This window comes from Macaca nemestrina, chromosome X, assembly GCF_043159975.1.
Source record: "Macaca nemestrina isolate mMacNem1 chromosome X, mMacNem.hap1, whole genome shotgun sequence".
NCBI classification, from domain to species: Eukaryota; Metazoa; Chordata; class Mammalia; order Primates; family Cercopithecidae; genus Macaca; species Macaca nemestrina.
Genome location: NC_092145.1, coordinates 1,706,368 through 1,728,336, shown reverse-complemented (window position 1 = coordinate 1,728,336; position 21,969 = coordinate 1,706,368). Strand labels below are relative to the sequence as shown.

Sequence of the window (21,969 nt, the reverse complement as noted above, 5' to 3'; positions counted from 1 at the left end):
TGGCCAGGTGTAGTGGCTCCCACCTGTAATCCCAAGCACTTAGGGAAGCTGAGGCAGGCGGATCGTGTGAGCCTAGAAACTAGTTAGAAATCAGCCTGGGCAAGATGGCGAGCCTCTGTACAAAATGTTACAAAAATTAGCTGGGCGTGGTGGCACGTGCCTGTAGTCCCAGCTACGCGGGAGGCTGAGAGGGTCAGGTTTCAGTGAACTGAGATTGCGCAACCGCACTCCAGCCTGGGCGAGAGCGAGACTCTGTCTCAAGGAAAAAAAAGTTAAACCTAGCTGAGCGCGGTGGCTCAGGCCTGCAGTCTCAGTACGTGGGGCCTGAGGCGGGAGGATCGCTTGAGTCCAGGAGTTCGAATTCAGCTTGGGAAACAGTGAGACCCTGCCTCAAAAAAAAAAAAAAAAAAAAAAAATTAAAGTAAAAGAAACTGGCAATTGAGTACGAACTGGAACAAAAATGAGCTGTTGGATTTGCTAGTATGCAGTTGATGGTTTTTGCTTCAGTATAAGGGATATTGGTCTATGATTCTTTTTGTTTGTTTTGGTTTTTTGTTTGTTTTGAGATGGAATGTCACTCTGTCCCCCAGGTTAGAGTTCAGTAGTGCAGTCTCTGCTCACTGCAAGCTCCACCTCCCGGGTCGACACCATTCTCTTGCCTCAGCCTCCCGAGTAGCTGGGACTATAGGCACCCGCCACCACGCCCGGCTAATTTTTTCTATTTTTTAGTACAGACGGGGTTTCACCGTGTTAGCCAGGATGGTCCCGATCTCCTGACCTCGTGATCCACCCACCTCGGCCTTCCAAAGTGCTGGGATTACAGGCGTGAGCCACCGCGCCCGGCCTGGTCTATGGTTTTATTGTAGTGTTTGCTTTTGTTATCAAAGTGTAATGCTGGCTTCATGGGATGAGTTTCAAAGTGTTCCATCTTAAATTTTTTGAAAGGTCGGGCGTGGTGGCTCCCACCTGTAATCCCAGCACTTTGGGAGGCCAAGGCAGGAGGATTGTGTGAGCCATGGTATATTTTGATGGGAATTGCATTGAATCAACCTGGGCAAGATGGCAAGCCTCTGCAGAATGTTACAAAAATTAGCTGGGCGTGGTGGCACGTGCCTGTAGTCCCAGCTACGCGGGGGACAGAGTTTGCAGTGAACTGAGATTGCGCCACTATACAACAGCCTGGGCAACAGAGGAAGCAAGACATTGTAGAGAAAAAAAAAATTTTTTTTTGAGGAGTTTGAAGAAGATTGCTGTTAATTTTTCTTTAAATGTTTGGTAATAATTGCCTATGAGGCTTTTATTTATTGGGAGTTTTTTTTATTACTGCTATAGTCTCCTTACTAGTTAGTTGTAGGTCTATTCAGATTTTCTTGTGCTGATTAAGTCTTGTGAGGCTTTCTGTTTCTAGGAATTTATCTATTGTAGATTAACCCATTTGTTGGCATGCAAATATTCATAGTACACTGTCACCTTTTTTATTTCCGTAGAAGCGGTATTAGTGACCCCACTTTAACTTGATGAACTTTTTTTTTTTTTTTTTTTTTTCGAGGCAGGGTCTTGCTCTTTCACCCAGGCTGGAGTGCAGTGGTGCAATCATAATTCACTGCAGCCTCGAACTCTCCTGGGCTTCAAGCGACTCTCCTGCCTCTCAGCCTCTTGAGTAGCTGGAACTACAGGTGCACACCACGGTGCCCTGCCCATCTATTAATAGCTAGTTTTGTTGACCTTTTATAAAGAACCAGCTTTGGCTGGGAGAGGTGGCTCATGCCTGTAATTTCAGCACTTTAGGGAGGCCAAGGCAGCTGGATCGCTTGAGCTCAAGAGTTCAGGACAAGCCTGGCCAACATGGGGAAACCCCGTCTCTGCCAAAAATACAACAATTGGCTAGACATGGCAAGCACCTATAGTCCCAGCTACTTGGAAGGCTGAGGTGGAAAGATTGCTTGAGGCTGCAGTGAGCCATATTTGTGTTCTACACTCCAGCCAGGGTGACAAAGTGAGACCCTGTCTCAAAAAGAAAAAAAAATTGGTTTCACTGATTTTTTCTATTTTCTTAGTCTGTTTTATTTGTGTTTTGATCTTTTTAATTTCTTTCTTCTGCTAGCTTTGAGTTTAGTACTTAAGTTGTAAAGTTAGGTTGTTGATTTGAAGGGTTATTTATTTATTATTACTTTTTGAGACAGAGTCTTGCTGTGTCGCCCAGGCTAGAGATAAGAGTTTCTCCATGTTGGCCAGGCTGGTCTCGAACCCCTGGCCTCAAGTGATCTGCCTGCTTCGGCTCCCAAAGTGTTGGGATTACAGGTGTGAGCTACCACACCTGGCCAGATATGAGGGGTTTTAAAAAATGTGTTTACAGCTATAAATGTCCCACTTGGCACTGCTTTTACTGCATCCCATAGGTTTTGGTATTTTGTGCTTCTGTTTTCATTTGTCCCTAAAGGATTTTTCTTTCTTTTTTTTTTTTTTTTTTTTTTTGAAACGGAGTTTTGCTTTTGTTGCCCAGGCTGGAGTGTAATGGCGCGATCTAGGCTCACCGCAACCTCTGCCTCCCAGGTTCAAGCAATTCTTCTGCCTCAGCCTCCTGAGTAGCTGGGATTACACGCATGCACCTCCACGCCCAGCTAATTTTGTATTTTTAGTAGAGACGGGGTTTCTCCATGTTGGTCAGGCTGGTCTCGAACTCCCGACCTCAGGTGATCCATCCACCTCGGCCTCCCAAAGTGCTGGGATTAGAGGCATGAGCCACCGCACCCAGCCTCTCATTTTCTTTTTTTAATTTTAGTACTTTTAGGGGTATACGTGGTTTTTGATTATGTGAATAACTTCTATATTGGTGAATTCTGAGATTTTAATGTACCCATCACCCAAGCAGTGTACGCTGTTCCCAACATGTAGTCTTTTATTCCTCACTTCCTTCCTACCCTCCCCCTTTAGTCTCCTCCCCAAAGTCCATTATATCACTCCAAAGCTTAGCTCCACTTACAAGTGAAAACATACAGTATTTGGTTTTCTATTCCTGAGTTACTTCACTTAAAATAATGGCCTCCAGCTCCACCCAAGTTGCTGCAGAATACATTGTTTTTCATATCTGAGTAGTATCCATGTTGTATATACACCACATTCTTTTTTTTTTTTTTTTTTTTTTTTTTTTTTTTTTTTTTTGAGACGGAGTCTCGCTCTGTCGCCCAGGCTGGAGTGCAGTGGCGCGATCTCGGCTCACTGCAAGCTCCGCCTCCCGGGTTTACGCCATTCTCCTGCCTCAGCCTCCCGAGTAGCTGGGACTACAGGCGCCCACAACCGTGCCCGGCTAATTTTTTGTATTTTTAGTAGAGACGGGGTTTCACCGTGGTCTCGATCTCCTGACCTTGTGATCCGCCCGCCTCGGCCTCCCAAAGTGCTGGGATTACAGGCGTGAGCCACCGCGCCCGGCTACACCACATTCTTTATCTACTCATTGGTTGATGGGCATTTAGGTTGGTTCCTTATCTTTGCAGTTGTGAATTGTGCTGCCTATAAACATGTGTGTGCATGTACCTTTTTCATATAATGACTTTTTTTCTTTTGGGTAGATAGCCAGTAGTGGAATTTCTGGATTGGATGGTAGATAGATGGTAGATCTATTATTTTTCGGTTTTTTGTCTTGGTTTTTTTGTTTTTTGTTTTGTTTTGTTTTCGTCTTGAGATGGAGTCTTGCTCTGTCGCCCAGCCTGGAGTGCAGTGGCAAAATCTTGGCTCATTGCAACCTCTGCTGCCCGGGTTCAGGGGATTCTCCTGCCTTAGCCTCCCGAGTAGCTGCAACTACAGGCACATGCCACCACTCCCAGCTTATTTTTGTATTTTTAGTAGAGATGGGGTTTCACAGTGTTGGCCAGGCTGGTCTCGATCTCTTGACCTTGTGATCCGCCCGCCTCAGCTTCCCAAAGTGCTGGGATTACAGGCGTGAGCCACTGCGTCCAGCCCGATGGTGTATTTTGATGGGAATTGCATTGAATCTGTAGATAGCTTTGGGCAGTATTGCCATTTTCACAATACTGGTTCTTCCTATCCATGAGCGTGAGATATGTTTCTGTTTGTGTCATCTGTGATGTCTTTCAGCTGTGTTTTGTAGTTTTTCTTGTAGGTACCTTTCACCTCCTTGGTTAAGTATATTCCTAGGGTGGGTTTTGTTGTTGTTGTTGTTTACAGCTGTTGTGAAAGGGATTGAGTTCTTGATTTGATTCTCAAGCTTGATTGTTGTCGGTCTAGTGCTACTGATTTGTGTACATTTATTTTGTGACCTGAGACTACTGAATTTGTTTATCAGATTTAAGAGTCTTTTGGATGAGTCTTTAGGATTTTGTTTGTTTTTGATGGAGCTTCTGTCACCCAGACTGAAGTGCAGTGGCATGATCTCAGCTCGCTGCAACCTCCACCTCCCAGGTTCAAGCAATTCTCCTGCCTTACCCGAGTAGCTGCGACTACAGGTGTGCGCCACTGCACCCAGCTAATTTTTGTATTTTTAATAGAGATGGGGTTTCACCAGACCATGGCCAGGCTGGTCTTGAACTCCTAACCTCAGGTGGTCCGCCCATCTCGGCCTCCCAAAGTGCTGGAATTACAGACGTGAGCCAACTGCGCCTGGCCTAGGGTTTTCTAGCTGTCTGATTGTATCATCAGTGTTACAGCACTAGTTTGACTTCCTCTTCTCCAATGTGGATGCCCTTTATTTATTTCGCCATTGCTCTTTGGTTGTGTGAGAGTGTGTTGCTTAATTTTCACAAATTTGTGAATTTTCCAGTTTTCCATCTATTATTGATTTCTAACCTCATCCCATTGCGGTTAGAGAAAATACTTAGTACAATATGTCTTTTTAAATCTTGTTGGCCGGGTGCGGTGGCTCATGCCTGTAATCCCAGCACTTTGGGAGGCTAAGGTGGGGTGGATCACCTGAGGTCAGGAGTTTGAGACCAGCCTAGCCAACATGGTGAAACCCTGTTTCTACTAAAAATGCAAAAATCAGCCGGGCGTGATGGTGCACGTCTGTAATTCCAGATACTTGGGAGGCTGAGGCAGGAGAATCACTTGAACGCAGAAGGCGGAGGTTGCAGTGAGCCGAGATAGCACCACTGTACTCCAGCCTGGGCAGCAGAGTGAGACTGTGTCTCAAAAAATAAGTAGATAAAATAAATCTTGCTCCAGAGCCTGAGCTAGATAGTAAAAGGACAGTGTGGATGCAGTTAAGAACCATATATTGTCTGAATTTTTTGTACATGTTCATTTTGTTCCCTTCACCTTCAAAATTAGTAACAGATGGCTGCATTTTCTCGAGGGATCTGTGTGGCTTTTAAATCTAAATCATCCACTTAGAGGATGTTTGCAAAGCAAGAGGTTTTAGTCCCATTTTCTGTTTCTTTTTTTTTTTTCCGAGATGGAATTTTGCTCTCGTTGCCCAGGCTGGAGTGCAATGGCGTGATCTTGGTTCACCGCAACCTCTGCCTCCCGGGTTCAAGTGATTCTCCTGCCTCAGCCTCCCAAGTAGCTGGTATTACAGGCATGTGCCACCACACTTTTTTTTTTTTTTTTTTTTTAGTAGAGATGGGGTTTCTCCATGTTGGTCAGGCTGGTCTCGAACTCCCGACCTCAGGTGATCCACCCGCCTCGACCTCCCAAGGTGCTGGGATTACAGGCGTGAGCCACCGTGCCCAGTCTAAGTCCCCATTTTCTTAATGGGGACTTTCTTAGTGAAATTTGAAATGAGAGATTATTAATATGAGCTGGGCCTAACATCTTTTTTTACTTACAGCTGGACAGAGCTCCAGAGAGTTGGTTTTCTCCCCTGCTGTGTCTTGTCCCTTCCCCCTTTTTAATTAATTAGGACCTGGCTGGACTCACATGCAGGCCGCTTTCTAAGAGCAGCAGTTACTTTGCCAACACTCAGAAAGGTCCTCAGTTACTCTACCATGACAAATTGCTCAGTATGTCACCATTCACTTCCTAAAAGAAATTCATTGTAGAAAGTAGAATGGGCTCTTCATGGCATTTCTGGTTAGCAATGCTCCTGAAAGTTCCTCGGCATGTGGAAAGGCCACAAATGAATTTAAGCGTGTGAAAGAATACTCACGTCAGAGGCATGAAGGAAACTTGCCCTGAGTCCACAGTGCTCTGCTGTTAGGAGCTGGCCTTGCTGTGCGCACGGGGAGGGGTGGTGAGGTTACTGGGCTTTAAAGCACCCTTCCAGCCCGTGAGCCCTGCATTCCTTACCCTTGGTTGGATTCTTCCCGGGCTGGGAGAAATGACTGCTTCTATGAGGAGACCATGTGCCAAGATCACGTGTTAGGAACTAGTTGCTGTGAGAAATGATCAGTGTCGTGTCTGTCTTTCAGCCACCCTACATCCTGTAGCAGTTCTGCCGAGATCATGTCTGTGCTGTTCTTCTACATCATGAGGTACAAGCAGTCAGATCCAGAGAATCCAGACAACGACCGATTTGTCCTCGCAAAGGTATGCCGGGGGGAGCCCAGGGCTGCTGTGGTGCTTGCCAGTTAAGCCCAGTTTGAACAGCCACCATGTGGGAACAAGGCCTGAAATGGGCCTCGTTTATCATTTTGGTTCTTCCTTTGCATCTTAAAGCTTTAGTGTTCTAGTGAGGGCCACTTGGAGCCCTGTGATGGCATGGTAGGAAGGGTGGCTTGGGAGAGCTGGCTGTCCTTCCTTTCCTTTGGTCATACCCTACCTCACCCCACTTAGCATGAAAGCTTCCTCCTTGGCGGGTTATGCTGCTCCCACCCTCTGTGCTGCCTGAGCAGAGGCAGGCAGCCTCAGTGAATCCCACTCACTGAGCCTGGGGGAAATTGAGCGTAACTGGGAGGGACATCCCACCCCTGTCAGTCAGCTTCCTCCTCTTCTATGTTTGTGCAGATCTGACCTGAAACTGATGGGGCACTTCTCTTTAGATTGGGCGCAATACCAGCCACCTCATGATGTTGGGGGATAGGAAAGAAAAAATCTCAAGGTCAATCTGTGTGGCTGGTTTGATGCCATCTCAAAGTACACTGTGTCCCGAAGCAAATTAAAACCTGGCTAGGGGCCGGGCGCAGTGGCTCATGCCTGTAATCCCAGCACTTTGGAAGACTGAGGTGAGCGGATCACTGGAGGCCAGGAGTTCGAGACCAGTGTGGTCAACATAGCAAAACTCTGTCTCTACTTAAAAATAAATAAATAAATAGATAAATAAATAAATTAGCTGAGCGTGGTAGCACATGCCTCTAACCTCAGCTTTTTGGGAGGCTGAGGCACAAGAATTGTTTGAACCTGGGAGGCAGAGGTTACAGTGAGCTGAGATCGTGCCACTGCACTCCAGCCTGGGCGATAGAGCAAGACTCCTTCTCAAAAGAAAAAAAAATAATCTGGCTGGGTAGAGTACTGTGTCCAAATAGAAATGTCAGATTAGCACAGTGGGAAGTAAAGACAAAAACTATGGGCATAGTTGAGGTGCCTAAAGGTCATAATTGTGACCCTTGTCTTGGTGTCTGAACCATAATGTCAAACGGTTTGGCAAAAAATAAATAGAATTTATATGTGTACACGCATGTGTGGAGAGAGAGAGGAAGTAAATGCCTTCCATTACTTTTAGTTGGTTACTGGAGGTAAGCAGTATACAGGAAGGAATTCATTGTGCTAGTCTTTAAACATGTCTGTAAACTTGAACTTTTTTTATGTCTTTTTTTCTTTATTTTGGGGGGGAGATAGAGTCTCGCTTTTGCCCAGGCTTGAGTGCAGTGGCTCGGGCTCAGCAAAATGCACTCCTGACCACCTGGCCTCAAGCAATCTTCCCACTTCAGCCTCTTGAGTAGATGGGATTACAGGCATACGGCACCACGACCGGCTAATTTTTGTATTTTTTGTAGAGACAGGGTCTCACTATGTTGCCCAGGCTGGCCTTAAACTCCTGGGCCCAAGCACCCACTCTGCTTCCCAAAGTGCTGGGATTACAGGCAACAAGCCACCACTTCCAGCCCCCTTTACAATGAAAATTGAAAAAAAAAATTAGATGTATAAATGCAATATGGGTGTTTAGATTTCTGGTTTAAAATAAGGAAAGGCTGGGTACAGTGGCTCACACCAGTGCTTTGGGAGGCTCTGGCAGGAGGATCTCTTGAGACCGGCCTAGGCAACATAGCAAGACCCCAATCTCTACAAAAAATACGAAAATTAGCTGGGCATGGTGATGCGTGCCTGCAGCTACTCAGGAGGCTAAGGTGGGAGGATCACTTGAGCCTGGGAGACAGAGCGCAAGACCCTGTCTCCAAAAAAAAAAAAAAAAAAAAGTCTAGACTGTCATGTAACAGCTGCTATCAGAGCCATTGGCCTTAGGGGATGAAGAGGCTTTCTATTGGGCAGCAGCACACCAGGCACTGTTCAGCTGCCAGAATTTGTGTGTTCATCAGATTTAGCTGGTAGATGAAATTGGAACAAAAGAGAAAACATGTGAAGCATAGTCCATTGTGGTTTGCCTGGGGACGGGGCAAACAGCCATCCTCCAGGCAGAGCAGATCTGTATTCTAGCCTTTCACCTCCCTGAATCGTCTACCCCCACAGCATAAGGGTTCTTAAGAAAGACAACACCCATGTGGGAGCACTTCTGCCATAACAGGCATCATACTGATGCCTCACCATTTTCTCAATCTATCCTCACTTTATCCTTAACCTCCTGTCACCTAAGGGGCTCTGGTCTCCATTGCACCCATAAAATCTTTGAGATGGGCCCGCTGGCCTCACACTTCACAGCTAGAGGGAAGCAGAGTTGGTCTGTACTGCTGAGCCCAGGCTCGGTCCATTATTTTGTAGGACTTCCAAGGGCATGCAAGGTGACTGGGAGCCAGAGCTTGTTACCTGAGTGTGGTGGGTGCCATAGGAAGGGAGACGTGACTGGAGACATAGTCAAAAGAGACTTGAGTTGAGTGGGACAGTTGTGCTGGGCTGGTAATGCAGAACCAAAAGGGAGTCTCTGGTGGGCACAAAGCATGCAGAGAATGCCGGAGAAGGTCAAGAGTACCCAGGGAGTAGCAGAGGGTAAGAGGCAAGAAGCAGATCTGAGAATCATAAATACCATCCATCCATCTACAGTAGTGATGACCCTGCTCTTCTCTGCTGGAAAGGCACTGACGTTTGAGCAGAGGAGGGTGACAGGCAGGAAACAAACTTTTAAGTCAATAGATGGAGTGTCAGGTGGGGCCAAGCATCTGGGATCAAGTAAAAGTGGAGGAGGTAGGAGGCACTGGTTGAAAAAGAATGGTCCAGAAAGACCTCAGTGCTGACGCTTGTGTAGGGATTTGGAAGAGGCAGGAGAGTGAGCTGTGTCCACATCCAGGCACAAGCACTCCACTAGTGGGTGCCATGAGTGCTAAGGCCCTGAGGCAGGTGTATGCCCACTGTGTTCAAGGAGCAGCAAGGAGGCCAGGGTGCCAGAGCAGTGGGAGGGAGAAATGGAGGTGATGGGGGCTGGGGTGGGCAGACAGGTGCAAAAAGTTGAGCTGTACTTGGTGGGAGGTGGGAAGACCTTGAAAAGTTAACAGAGCCGGGCGCGGTGGCTCAAGCCTGTAATCCCAGCACTTTGGGAGGCCGAGACGGGCGGATCACGAGGTCAGGAGATCGAGAGACGATCCCGGCTAACACGGTGAAACCCCGTCTCTACTAAAAATACAAAAAAACTAGCCGGGCGAGGTGGTGGGCGCCTGTAGTCCCAGCTACTCGGGAGGCTGAGGCAGGAGAATGGCGTAAACCCGGGAGGCGGAGCTTGCAGTGAGCTGAGATCCGGCCACTGCACTCCAGCCTGGGTGACAGAGCAAGACTCCGTCTCAAAAAAAAAAAAAAAAAAAAGAAAAGAAAAAAAAAAAAGAAAAGTTAACAGAGATGTGATCAGTCAACTTCAGTTTTAACAGGCTCCCCCTGGTGGCTAGATTGAGAATGGCTGTGCGGGAGGCTGGGAGGCCACTGCAGTGACAGATGCAAGGGATGTTTAAGACCAGGTTGAAACGGTGGCTGCAGAAGCTGTTGGGTAAATTCAGTATGCTTGCAAGTTGGGCCTCTCCAGTCAGTGCAGCAGCTCTTTGGCATGACCTTGTGGGCCACAGAGGGCCACATTTTCTGCTTGGGTTAGTGATGACCCTGTGCCTGCAAACGGAATGTTGGGGGTGGGGTAAATGCTAGTAGAAAGGGATTCATTTGTAGCATGGGCACTTCTAGATGACCACTTGTAAGATCTCAGTTGACCTGAGTTTTATAAACCAGGGAACCAGAATAGTCTGGTTTCTATTTAAGAATCCATATCCTCCATAGGATTGAACATCTGATTTGTACATGACCGGGAAAGGCCATGGGAAAATGGCAAAAATCATAGTTTACGTTTTCTGCTTTGCACTTAGGCTCCCTGTCTCTATTCCCAAAGCTCCAGCCACCCTTGCCATACTGTATGGATTAGCTATCACTCCCCAGGCAGGGACAGTGGATGTCTTCGTCACCTTAGTCACCTGAGTTTCCAGCCCGGGCTGAGCCCTGGGCTTGACCCATTGTCCACTTGTAACGTTGATCGGAAGCTTGGGGTGCATATGGGTGTGGGGAAGAGGAATTTGCCCAGCGGGGTGGGAGGGGCCGTTTGGATGGAACACTGCTACACAGCTGACAGCAGCAGCCTGCACTCAGTGTGTGAGTCCACCTGATGCCATGTCCTGCAGCTGCATCAGGGTTCCCTGGGTCCCTTCTCTTACAGAGACTGTCGTTTGTGGATGTGGCAACAGGATGGCTTGGACAAGGACTGGGCGTTGCATGTGGAATGGCATATACTGGCAAGTACTTCGATCGGGCCAGGTAAGGCTCTTACCCAGAAGCCATTTAACTGCCCTGCATCCCCCTTCCTAGAGTCTTGGGGGACAGCCACCTATCTCCGTGAGGTGGAGAGCCCTAAAGGGCTAGTCCCCATCACATCCCGTGGTGACCCCTCTGGAAGGCTTCCCTGTGCCTTCTCCCCTCCTCGGGCAGCTGCCCCTCTTCCTATCCCACAGGTCTGTTGAAAGGTTTCAGCTGCTGTTGCCTTTCCGTTCTATAGCTTTTTTGAAGATTTCCAGCACTTTAGTGGGGTCTGGGATGTGTGGTTTGTTTTTGAGACTGAGTCTCACTCTGTGGCCAGGCTGGAGTGCAGTGGCATGATCTCAGCTCACTGCAACCTCTGCCTCTCGGTTTCAAGTGATTCTCCTGCCTTAGCCTCCTGGGTAGCTGGGATTACAGGCATGCACCACCATGCCCAGCTAATTTTTGTATTTTTAGTAGAGATGGGGTTTCGCCATGTTGGCCAGGCTGGTCTCAAATTCCAGACCTCAGGTGATCCGCCTGCCTTGGCCTCCCAAAGTGCTGGGATTACAGGTGTGAGCCACTGTCCCTGGCCGGATGTGTTTTCTTGATGGGAACACTCACATCGTTGGTTGTGGAGGAATTTACTTCACAGCAGAACACGTTTCCAAGTGGGGTGTTTTGATTGTGGATTATTGTAAATAAGTTGTAAGAACAGAACTAGAAAGTGGTGGCTGGGCGTGGTGGCATGGGCCTGTAGGCAGGAGAGTCACTTGAACCCGGGAGGTGGAGGTTGCAGTGAGCCAAGATCACGCCATTGCACTCCAGCCTGGGTGACAGACACTCTGTCTCAAAAAAAAAAAAAAAAAAAAAAAAAAAAAAAAATTAGAAGATGGCAATGCTTTAAAAGGGAACTTACCAGGAAAATGAATGTGTAAATGTTTGGGGAACTTAAGGGTGCTACTTTCTTCCCCTTCCCCTCTGGCCCTGTTTGCTTATTGATAAGGAAATGTGGCAGAAGAACCTAAAAGTTGCTTTACAGTTAGAAAGAGAAAACTAGCCAGAGGCAAAGCCTGTTTGTGAGCCCCAGGCTCTTCAAGCTCGGCTTCCTTAGCTGCTGGGCTAGGGCAGAGTTGATGACGGAAATTGTGGGAAGTGGATGGTCTGAAGCAGCTGCTCCAATTGCTTCCATTTCTCCTCCTGAAACGCATTTGCTTGGTTGGCCCAGATGAGCCCCCACAGGGTCCTAAACCTCTCTTGTCTTGCTCCAGCTACCGGGTGTTCTGCCTCATGAGTGACGGCGAGTCCTCAGAAGGCTCTGTCTGGGAGGCAATGGCCTTTGCTTCCTACTACAGTCTGGACAATCTGGTGGCGATCTTTGATGTGAACCGCCTGGGACACAGTGGTGCATTGCCCGCCGAGCACTGCATAGACATCTATCAGAGGCGCTGCGAAGCCTTCGGGTAACTGTATTCCCTTGCGCTTGATTTCCATTCTGTCCTGCCCCCTTCATCTCTTGTAACCCAGCCTGCTCCTCTGTTGGCAGGTGGAACACTTACGTGGTGGATGGTCGGGACGTGGAGGCGCTGTGCCAGGTGTTCTGGCAGGCCTCTCAGGTGAAGCACAAGCCCACTGCTGTGGTGGCCAAGACCTTCAAGGGCCGGGGCACACCAAGTAAGCAAGCCCTTTCCTCCTGCTCCTGGTTGTTAAAAGCATCTGTCCGCTCAGCAGCAGAGGCGGGGAGAGGCTTAAATGGGCCTAGGAAGATGACTCATTTAGTGAATAGCAATTCTGCCTGGAGTATATGCTGGAGGCTCCTGCTCTCTTATTTTCACTAGCTAGTGTCTGCTTAGCGTAGGAGGGGACATCGAAAGCCCTAGCAGGTGGACAGTGATGTACTGCCTGCACGAGGGAGTGGCTAGGAGTACAGCCCATTGGAGGACTGACGGGGAACAATCTTTACGGTTAGTAGAATCAGAAAGTGTGCTGTGTGTATGAGCAGGTGCAGAAATAAGAGTGCATACTTAAACACGTGCCTAGGTCCACACTTTTCTGAAGAACCCTGGGAGTTGGGGAAGAAGGGAGCTTGGAATCACCAACTATCACATTTCAAGACTGATAGCTGAAATTGTTTATCTCAATTTAACTCATTACAAAGAGTGTAGTTCCTGGATTTTTTTTAGGACTATAGACATTTTAGAATAAAACCGTTCTGTGACTCCTACCGAAAATATAGTTTTACTCTGGTACCCTCTGTTCAGTAACTTACTTTGCCAGTGTGTTCCCGGCAGGACCCTGGGTATTGGCCTTGCCTCTGCCTCCCTCTCATAGGCCCACACATACACCCAGTCCCCTAGATTACATATCTTGGACTCATTCACTCCTCCCCGTCTCTACTACCATGGCTGTTGCCACACCCATCATCTCTCCCAAAGTTCCAGCTGGCCTGCCTCCGCACCAGTCTCTACGCTGCCACCACAGTGATCTTTCTATAATGGATCTGATCAGTCACTTTCCCCCTTCCAAACCCTTCAATAGTTTCCAATCTTGCTTTAGATAAAACTCAAACTTCTCATACCCACAAGACCCACCCTCCATGGTCTGCCCTACCTGTCTCTCCAGCCTTGTCATCATTCTCCCTTCCACTCACCAGTGGCCCTCAGGGGCATAGCTAGGTGCAGTGGCTTGCACCTATAATCCCAGCTACTTAGGAGGCGGAGGCGGGGGGATCACTCGAGCCCAAGGAGTTGGAAGCCGCTGCACTCCAGCTTGGGGAGGAGTCATAGCGTGAGACCCCTGTCTCAAAACAAAAAGTCTCAAGACCTTTGTCCAAGCTGTTCTCTCTGGCTGCAGCAGCATCCCAGGCCCTCCGTGCCAGGTGTTCCTCCTGTGAGTCCTAGGGTGACGTCTTTTTCATCAGGGTCTGTTTTTCAGGTGACCTCATAGGCACTCATTAAATATTTATGGAATGGATGTCTTTTATTTGTTTCATTACAGGTATTGAGGATGCAGAAAGTTGGCATGGAAAGCCAATGCCAAGAGAAAGAGCAGATGCCATTATCAAATTAATTGAGAGCCAGATAGAGACCAGCAGGAATCTTGACCCACAGCTCCCCATTGAGGACTCACCTGAAGTCAACATCACAGATGTAAGGATGACCTCTCCACCTGATTACAGAGTTGGTGACAAGGTAGGCAGAAAGGTGGATAATTGAATAAATAAGGTATGTCAACTGCTTTGTTCTCTAATGTTGTTCATATATACACAGGATTCTTCATTTATTCTGGTCTCCACAGACGAATCAATTATTAGAGTAATGTATAACAGTTTATAAGCAATAAAGAGAGGTTTGCCGTTTTAAAAAAATAGATTTAGGGGCACAAAGTGCAGTTCTGTCACATGGATAGATTTTGTGTAGTGGTAAGGTCTGGGCTTTCAGTGCACCCAGCATCAGAGTAGTGGACATTGCACCCAATAGGTACTTGATCCTTCACCACTCCTATCCCCCCTTCTCTTTTGTTAGGTCTGATTTTTATTTTTGGCTTTCACACGTGTGTCTGAATTTTCTGATTGGTCCATTGCTATTTATTAACTCCTGGTGTGGTGTGCCTTTTTATTGCTTCCCAACTTCGGTTTGTGCACGGAACTGCTACAATTCTGTATCTCCGCTAAGAATACTGGTCCCAGGCGGGCTGATCTTTTGAACTTACTCTCTGAATTACACGGAGGAGCAGGCCAATTCATCAGAAACCTCAAAAAGGAATAAAATTATGCACAAAACTCTGAATATCAAGTCCTTTTGGTTTTTAGCATGTTTACATCCTGCCTTCTGGTATAGCAGACCTGACATAGGCAAGTTCTCTATGGCCTAGAGGAAGTAAGATGGCGAGCCTAGGGAGGAAGGACATACTTTCTGACCCTTCTTTATTTGGAGAAATTTTGAGTGTTGTTTGTGTTTTCTTAGCCTGGTAATGAGGGTTAAAAGTAAATGAATTTTGGGCCGGGCGCGGTGGCTCACGCCTGTAATCCCAGCACTTTGGGAGGCCGAGGCGGGCGGATCACAAGGTCAGGAGATCGAGACCACGGTGAAACCCCGTCTCTACTAAAAATACAAAAAATTAGCCGGGCGCGGTGGCGGGCGCCTGTAGTCCCAGCTACTCGGGAGGCTGAGGCAGGAGAATGGCGTGAACCCGGGAGGCGGAGCTTGCAGTGAGCCGAGATCGCGCCACTGCACTCCAGCCTGGGCGACAGAGCGAGACTCCATCTCAAAATAAATAAATAAATAAATAAATAAATTTTGAATACTTGAGAAATCAGAAGATAAAAACCAGAAGAAAGAAAAAGGTGTATCAACAGAGGGTGGGCCAGGCACAGTGGCTCACACCTGTAATCCCAGCACTATTAGGAGGCCAAGGCAGGAAGACCAGTTGAGCCCAGGAGTTCAAGACTAGCCTGGGCAAAGTAGTAAGACCCCATCTCTACATATAATTTAAAAATTAGCCAGGCATGGTGCCATAATGTGGTTCCAGCTACTCTGGAGACTGAGGCAGGAGGATCACCTGAGCCCAGGAGTTTGAGGGGATAGTGAGCTATGATTGGGCCACTGCATTCCAGCCTGGGCAACAGAGCGAGACTCTGTCTCAAAAAAAAAATTTTTTTTTTTAGAAAACCGTATAATGCTATAGTTGTATAATTGGTATGAAAACGTGAAAAGCGGGGGGAGCATTTTTAGGAATACATAAAATATCAAAATTGACTAAAAGAGGTACAAAAAACTTAAATGAATCAATAGCCCTAGAAAAAATGGAGAAAGCTATCCAAGGGCTATCCCCCAAAGCTCCAGGCTCACCAGGTTATATAAGAGTGACTCATTTTTAACCTTCCCAAAAAGAGTAATTTCTAAACTGTTTCACATTTTTCCAAATACGGAGGAAGATGAAAATGTCATCGCGATTTATTTATGAAGCGAAAATGTGACAAAGTTAGCCTGAAGAAAACTGTAGAGCAACTTTATTTGTGAATAGCAATATAAGAATTCTAAATAGAACATTAACCCATCTCAACTTCATTAGTACATTAAAAAAGTTAAGTGAATCAGTGAGCTCAAATTAGTAATGCAGGTGACTCATGCCAGGAGATGTAGGAATAGAATTCACTGTTCTAGTATTAGGTCAAAGGACGGGGGGAAGTGTGATCATCATCATACACACTAAACAAAAGCAATTCATAAAATTCAACATTTTTTTTTTTTTGAGATGGAGTCTGGCTCAGTCACCCAGGCTGGAGTGCTTGGCTCACTGCAACCTCTGCCTCCTGGGTTCAAGTGATTCTTCTGCCTCAGCCTCCCAAGTAGCTGGGATTATAGGCACCCGCCATCATACCCAGCTAATTTTTGTATTTTAGTACAGACAGGCTTTCACCTTGTTAGCCGGGCTGGTCTCGAACTCCTGACCTCAGGTGGTCCACCTGCCTCAGTCTCCCAAAATGCTGGGATTACAGGTGTGAGCCACCACACCTGGCCAAGTAATTTGAAAAATATAATGAGAACCATTGATGTCGGAAATCTCACTCCTGAGCTGTGGAGTGTTTACCTGCTTAGGAAGTGGGGGTCAGGGGAGGGGGGGATGTTAACTAAAAAGAGCACAGTTTGAGAAAAACTTGAGTGCCACATCAGCTATTTAGTATGGATTTAAGATTGGCTAGCAATCCATGTTTATGACATTAAAGGAAATTTTTGGTGAGTCACAAACTTACTTTCTTCAAGATAGATGATAATTTGTCATTCTACGATATGGCACCTTCCTTCTGTAGTCGTTCCTTCTAAATGCATTTGAAGAAACTCTACCCCCTGATTCTTTCTTCTAGATAGCTACCCGGAAAGCATGTGGTTTGGCTCTGGCTAAGCTGGGCTATGCAAACGACAGAGTCATTGTGCTGGATGGTGACACCAAGTACTCTACCTTCTCTGAGATATTCAACAAAGAGTACCCTGAGCGTTTCATCGAATGCTTTATGGCTGAGCAAAACATGGTGAGTGTATAGTGTCTCTCAGGGCTTCTTACAATTAATGGCCCACTGGACACAGGAGGCCCAGCATGTGCTAGTTTTTCTTTCCATTTATGAAAGCAAAAGGAGTGGAAAAAAAATTCCAGGGAAACAGGAGGCAAGTAGCCAGGTAGAGTCTGAGAGGTGGCTTCTAGGTCTGCTACGAGGGCCGTAATAGACTACTCGGCACTCTCTGGGCACCCTCTCCAAGTTGGCTGAGGGCAGCAGGCCCAAGGCCACAGACAGTGGGCCCTCTGAGCCTAGAACCATCTGAACCCAGGGCTCTGGGCCTGAAGCATCCCAGGCTCCCCAGTAGCTCATTCTGCCCGATTCTGCAACCACCCAGAGGCACATTGGTTGAGGAGTCACAGGGAATGCAATTTTTTTCTCTCCACTGTAGAGGGGCCTAATATATCACAGAAATGCAAATGTTGTACTTACTGCAATCACAAGAATATCAATACCTAGAGCTGGTGCCTTAGGCAAAGCCATTCTGCTTATCTGTGCCTTAGTCTCTCCCCAGAGGGATACTGATGCAGCGAGTATCTCAAGCACATGCACACAAGCACACCTCTCTCAAGAGAGGAAGGAGTTACTGCCAGTAAACCCTTTGAACTCTAAAGCTCTGTGCGTCATAGATGTTGCCCATTTCCTGTCATTATGCCAGAAAACCACAGGCCAGCAGGTCTTATGTGACCACCAGTGACTTTATGTGGAGCAAGTAGTATTTTTTTAAAAAGTTTTTTGAGACCAAGTCTCGCTCTGTCGCCCAGGCTGGAGTGGAGTGCTCGGCTCATTGCAAGTTCCGCCTCCTGGGTTCATGCCATTCTTCTGCCTCAGCCTCCCGAGTGGCTGGGACTACAGGCGCCCGCCACTACATCTTGCCAATTTTTTTGTATTTTTTTAGTAAAGACGGGGTTTCACTGTGTTAGCCAGGATGGTCTCGATCTCCTGACCTCGTGATCCGCCCACCTCGTGATCCGCCCACCTCAGCCTCCCAAAGTGCTGGGATTACAGACATGAGCCACCGCGCCCGGCCAGTGTTTTAAATTTTTTAAAAATCAGTTGCCGGCATTTAAAAATCAGATTATAGGTGTGGTGGCACAAGCCTGCAGTCCCAGCTACTCGGGACTCTTAAGGCAGGAGGATGCTTGATCCTGGGACTTTAATGCTGCAGTGTACCACTGCATTCCAGCCTGTGAAACAGCGAGACCCCACCTCAAAAAAGAATCAGGAGGTTTTATATAGAATACACATTTCTGGATTCTTTTGAAAGATGGGAAGAACTGCTACCACAGGGTGGCATTCCCTCCCGACGCCAGTTGACTGAAGCCAAAAAGCACCCCTGTTGAGATGGGTACCCCCACAGCTCCCCATGCTCTGCTGGGCCATTTGGTTTTTTTGTTGTTTTTTGTTTTTTGTTTTTTTTTCAAGATGGAGTTTCTCTCTCTCTTTGTCACCAAGGCTGGAGTGCAGTGGCACGATCTCAGCTCACTGCAACCTCTGCCTCCCAGGTTCAAGCGATTCCCTTGCCTCAGCCTCCCAAGTAGCTGGGATTACAGACATGCACCACCACGCCTGGCTAATTTTTGTATTTTTAGTAGAGACAGGGTTTCAGAAACCCATGTTGGTCAGGCTGGTCTCCAACTCCTGACCTCAGGTAATCTACCTGCCTCGGCCTCCCAAAGTGCTGGGATTACAGGCATGAGCCCCCGAGCCTGGCTCATTAAGCTGTTTTCATTTTGAATGGAAAACAATGCAATCCATAATTTTCTGCATTGACGTTCCTATCAAAAAGTTTGCTCCCCACCTCACTGGTTCCCTCAGCACACAGCCATGTAGTCTTTTCCGTGCCTGCTGATATGTTCTCACAGTTGGAAAAAAGTTGTAAAGAAAAGGCGAGCAGGTGGTATTTAGTGCCATGCTGAAAAAGGTGGCTACAGTGTAGAGCTTGACCGGGGCAGTCAGGGACAGCCTCTCAGAAAAGGTGATACTTAAGCTGAGTCTCATGTGGCGAGGGGTCAGCCGTGTACAGATGTGGGAGACAGCGTTTCAAGCAGGGGGCATGGCCAGCTGTAGGCAGGCCCAGGCTTGGGATGTTTGGAGAGCAGAGGGAAGGCCAAGTGGTAGAAGCATGGTGAACACAGAAAGCTCTCCAGGGCCCAGGTCATACGGGGTCTTACAGAGGCCCTGTTCAGTATCTGTGGTTCTCTTGCAGTTTGCTGGGAAGCAACTGGAGGGCTTTAAGCAGGAAAGCAACAGCCTGCATTTTCCAAAACTCTGAAGAGTGAAGAATGGCTTCACGTAGGAAAGGGAGGAGAAGGAGAGGGTGACTTGGACCAGGGCAGTAGCTGTGGAGTCGGAGGGAAGCAGACTTGTCACATATTGCCTTGGCAGGAGAGCCAGCAGGATGCCAACAGCAGGTGTCAGGACAGGAACCAAGGCTGGCACTTGAGTGTGGGCGGCAGCACCTGAGGGAAGGTGGTATCACCTCTTGAGATTGACAAGACTGGGAGAGAAGTGGACTGGGGGGCACCAGCAGGAGCTCTCTGTGGGCCTAGGGGGTTGGGGCACCAGTTAGATGTACGGAGGAGAGACAGTGGTATCAGATGGCTGGGCAGTAGATCAGTCAGTCATTTTCACATGTGGCTGCTCCACACCGCTAAATGCAGTTTTCTAAACTGCATATACCTTGGCATAGTTTTTAAGCTAACATCATTTTTTTATTTTTGTTTTTTGTAGAGACACAGTCTTGCTCTGTCACCCAAGTTGGAATGCAGTGGCACAGTCATGGCTCACCGCAGCCTCAAACTCCTGGGCTCAAGGGGTCCTCTGGCCTCGGCCTCTTGAGGAGCTGGGACTATAAGCATGAGCCACCATGCCTGGCCACATCTAAATTTTTAATCACAAATTTAAATAGTTGCAAAGGATGTAGTTGTTCATATATTGACATTTTTGATACTTTAATACTCAAATCATGCCGTTAAAGATGACACTGGCTAGGCATAGTGGCTCACCTGTAATCCCAGCACTTTGGGAGGCTGAAGCTGGAGGATTGCTGGAGTTCAAGAGTTCAAGACCAGGCTGGGCGTGATGGCTCATGCCTATAATCCCAGCACTTTGGGAGGCCAAGGCAGGTGGATCACGAGGTCAGGAGATGGAGACCATCCTGGCTAACATGGTGAAACCCTGTCTCTACTAAAAATACAACAACAAAAAAAAAAATTAACCAGGCATGGTGGCAGACGCCTGTAGTCCCAGCTACTCGGGAGGCTGAGGCAGGAGAATGGTGTGAACCCGGGAGGCATAGCTTGCAGTGAGCCAAGATCGCTCCACTGCACTCCAGCCTGGGCAACAGAGCGAGACTCCATCTAAAAAAAGAAAGAGTTCAAGACCAGCCTGAATAACATAGTGAGACCTGGTCTCTAATTTAAAAAAAAAAAAATTCATGCTAAGCCACTTTTCTTTGTCAGAAATTAAATCCCTTTTTCTACTTTATTTCCAATTTCCATTCCATTCATTTCCCCAATATATCTTTATGCATGAAAGCCTTTTATTGATTGTCCTTTAATTTTTTCTGCAACAAAAATATGCATATAAATTGATAGCTTTTTTAAAAAAATTATAGGCCTCTGAGCATTAGGTTTTTTCTGAAGTGAGAGAGAGTTTTTATTATTATTAGCTAGTATGTTAGTGGATGAATATACTTGTAATTTGAATGTGATAGCATTGAGAACAGATTCTGTTCCTGTTTTTCATTTTAATGATGTGCTACGAAACCTTACATGAATAAGTAGATGGGAAGGGAAGTTTTGTTGGAGGAATGTCACTCAATTCTTTGAATTCCTTCCCAGTTATAAGCCAAAAAAATCACATACTGATCTTTCATGTAAAGTTGTTTATTTAAAAATTATTTGCAGAGTTGACAGTTTCATTAGTTAGGTTCTTCACTTTCTCTCCACCAGCATAGTTATTTCAAATTGCCCTCTTTGCTTGGGTCTGGAGGTTCTTCACTCCAGGATGATCCCCCTGTAAGAGTCAGGTGACTGAGAGCATGCCCTTTGGGGATCAGGTTGCTAGGAGGTGATTGTTAAAAGAGACAGTGGGAGACCCGGGGCAGTGGCTCACACCCATAATCCCAGAACTTTGGGAGGCCAGCCGAGGCGGGTGGATCACCTAAGGTTAGGAGTTCGACACTAGCCTGACCAATATGGTGAAACCTCGTCCCTACTAAAAATACAAAAATTAGCCGGATGTGGTGGCAGGTGCCTGTAATCCCAGCTACTCGGGAGGCAGAGGCAGGAGAATCGCTTGAACCTGGGAGGCGGGGGTTGCAGTGAGCCAAGATTGTGCCACTGCACCGCAGCCTAGGTGACAGAGCAAGACCTTGTTTAAAAAAAAAAAAAAAAAAGACTGTGGAAGGGAAGTACGGCCCCTCCTTTTGGCAGATGAATGTAGACAGAGTTGATCTGGAGTTGGGGATCTTGAGTGTAACACCCACAGCCACATCCCCTTTGGAAAGCCCGTGTGTAGCCCCAGAGAGGTTTGTATTCTAGTTTGAAGCCTACTGGGGTATTTGAGCCCAGACTTCTGGGGAAGTGGGGTAAGGAATGGCAATGTAAAGTGGGGGTCATTACCAGAATGCAGATCAGGGGAGCATTGGGCCAGATGCGACTTCCCAAGGATGCGCAGGGCCCTGAGGACTTGCCCCAGCAGCGCCCATGAGGCGACAGCACCGGGCCACTGCCACACTGCAGAAACTGAGAGGAGGAAACGTCTTGAGATCAAGTCAAGTCACAGGCCAGCCAAGGTCAGGCAGCCTCTTGGTTTTGTGGCTTTGAGGTACCTTGTGGGGATGGTAGCCTAGATGAAGTTGGCTGGGAAGAGCGGGGGAAATGAGAAGGAAGGGGCAATGACTCTAGGCAAGTTTTGAGAAGTTTGCTATGAAGGAGAACACAGATGTGAAGGCAGGACAAGGCAGAGATGGGGGCGTGCAGATAAAAGGTACTGGCACACACCTGAATGGAAATGGAATGATCCAAGAGAAAAGGAAGTAGCACAAGAGGGGAGGAGGAGCTGCATGGCTGGAGACCCCTGTG

General features: G+C 47.4%; 1 protein-coding gene across 1 annotated transcript in view; it reads left to right on the top strand.

The window, feature by feature from the left end:
* Nucleotides 1-21,969, top strand: part of LOC105467947 (transketolase like 1) — a 32,515-nt gene that overhangs the window by 937 nt on the left and 9,609 nt on the right. Inside the window, exons 2-7 of the mRNA XM_011717782.2 lie at nucleotides 6,363-6,480; nucleotides 10,748-10,845; nucleotides 12,096-12,287; nucleotides 12,371-12,498; nucleotides 13,822-14,015; nucleotides 16,691-16,855. Of these exons, the coding sequence (XP_011716084.1) occupies nucleotides 6,363-6,480; nucleotides 10,748-10,845; nucleotides 12,096-12,287; nucleotides 12,371-12,498; nucleotides 13,822-14,015; nucleotides 16,691-16,855 (895 nt within the window). The remainder of the gene's footprint in view (nucleotides 1-6,362; nucleotides 6,481-10,747; nucleotides 10,846-12,095; nucleotides 12,288-12,370; nucleotides 12,499-13,821; nucleotides 14,016-16,690; nucleotides 16,856-21,969) is intronic.